The 1,521-nt window shown below is 48.6% G+C and overlaps 1 protein-coding gene across 1 annotated transcript; it reads right to left on the reverse strand.

Annotated features, from left to right (window-relative positions):
- Window positions 1–270: 270 nt before the first annotated feature.
- Window positions 271–1,060, reverse strand: LOC105570977. Its single transcript, XM_012028437.1, has 2 exons — window positions 851–1,060; window positions 271–762 (listed from the first exon to the last, which is right to left on the reverse strand). Exons 1-2 carry the CDS (start codon window positions 1,058–1,060, stop codon window positions 271–273), a joined length of 702 nt encoding a protein of 233 aa, XP_011883827.1.
- Between the last annotated feature and the right edge of the window lie 461 nt (window positions 1,061–1,521).

Below are 1,521 nucleotides of genomic sequence, written 5' to 3' on the forward strand. Positions count from 1 at the left end.
CGATGATGGGTACTGTATTGGCGACGATAAAGCGCCAAGGGAAAGCACGTCGTAACCCGAGCTCCGGCTGCAATGTAAGCCAGCCGTATGTGTTTATCGTAGAGCCATTTGCAGCGAAAAGTTCATAGGTGGAAGACGCCGTGTAGCCTGCTGTCATTGAGCGTGGATATACACTGACGTCGGACCCTGTATCGACTAGAAATCGCTTCTTGGTATCCCGACACGTTATGAAAAGGCGGCGTTGTGAAGGGGCGAGTCGGTTTGCCGCCGCTAGTGACTCTCCTTTTCGTTTTCCGATTTGTAGGTGCATGGCTGAGTACATTTCTTAGCTTTCTCGCCGAATCTGTTGTGATAATAACAGTGCTTCTCATTGTCTGTGCTCTTTGCCGGCTTCTGGCTGCGACTTCGGCTCCGTTTTCTTTCGGATTTCTTATCCCGTTTCTTGTCTCGGGAAAGATGCGTGGTGAGAGAAGCAACTTGTTTTGTTAGAGCCTCTACTTTTGCTTCGAGAGAGGTTGCCGCAGGTGTGGACGTAGAAGCCACTGCCTTGTTCGTCATCTCGTGGATGCGATCGGCTTGCACTGCTACATCGTTAAGACAGTCGTCGGTCCTGGTGGCTAGAATCATCTGAGCCTGTTGTGGAAGTCTTCCCAGCCAGAGCGTGCGTAAGAGAGAATCTGGAACATTATTTCCGGCCAGGGTACGGAGATGTCGTAAAAATTGTGATGGTTTGCGATCTCCTAACTCCTCTAGCTCTAAGAGCTGTCGTGTGCGCTATTCTTGGGAGACAGACATTCGCTGTATGAGCGCTTGCTTCATATTTCTCGGTTGCGGGAGGCTGAGTGATTACGTCTTTAATCTCTTTGATTTGATTTGAATTTAATTGCGATAGAGCGTACGAATATTTAGTGGAATCTTGGGTAATTCCGCTAATCGTAAATTGTCCTTCTAATTGTGCGAACCATAGTTCCGGTTCGTCGTTCCAGAAGGGGGGTACGCGAACAGCGACTTTGTGTACGAGGCTTTCAGCCGTAATTTGTACTCCACCGTCTTGCGGCATTTTTAAACCTTGCGATCACGTCGGGGTCACCAATTTATGGGGCTTACTCCGCTTAACTCTATTTTAGGAACGCCCAAGGAAGTGGATCGCAAGGGAGGAAATTAATTTTTCAACTCTTTTCCTTTGGTTATAATAGCTCAGGATATATTTGAGGAATATATTAAAGGAATATAATCTGGTATATAGGTTACATTCGTCGAGGAGTATAGAGGTAATACGGGCTATTTCGAGCCCGACCGCCGCGTTTCTTGGTTTGTGTGAACGCGTCGCGCTTAGGGATTAGCGGTGTCGGTGTAGCGGGTTTCGGTATGAGGATCGGATCGGTCTGGGTGCCGAAGTCACACAGTGTTGGCACAGTCTGCGTCATCAGACTACGGACAGACTTTGGCGGAATATTCTCCACGTAGTCTGATGGTGACAGGACGACTCGAGGCGTGAGAGGCCTCCTGTTCTTTGAGGTT

This window comes from Vollenhovia emeryi, unplaced genomic scaffold (assembly GCF_000949405.1).
Source record: "Vollenhovia emeryi isolate VEMERY1.0 unplaced genomic scaffold, V.emery_V1.0 DF941445.1, whole genome shotgun sequence".
Lineage (NCBI taxonomy): Eukaryota > Metazoa > Arthropoda > Insecta > Hymenoptera > Formicidae > Vollenhovia > Vollenhovia emeryi.

Bases quoted from the DNA above. Each gene is read 5' to 3' on its own strand.
- LOC105570977 (XM_012028437.1), bottom strand. From the start codon at position 1,060: ATGCCGCAAGACGGTGGAGTACAAATTACGGCTGAAAGCCTCGTACAC. The intron at 763-850 runs GTAATCACTCAG...CGCACACGACAG, and splicing joins AAATCAAAGAGATTAAAGAC to CTCTTAGAGCTAGAGGAGTT.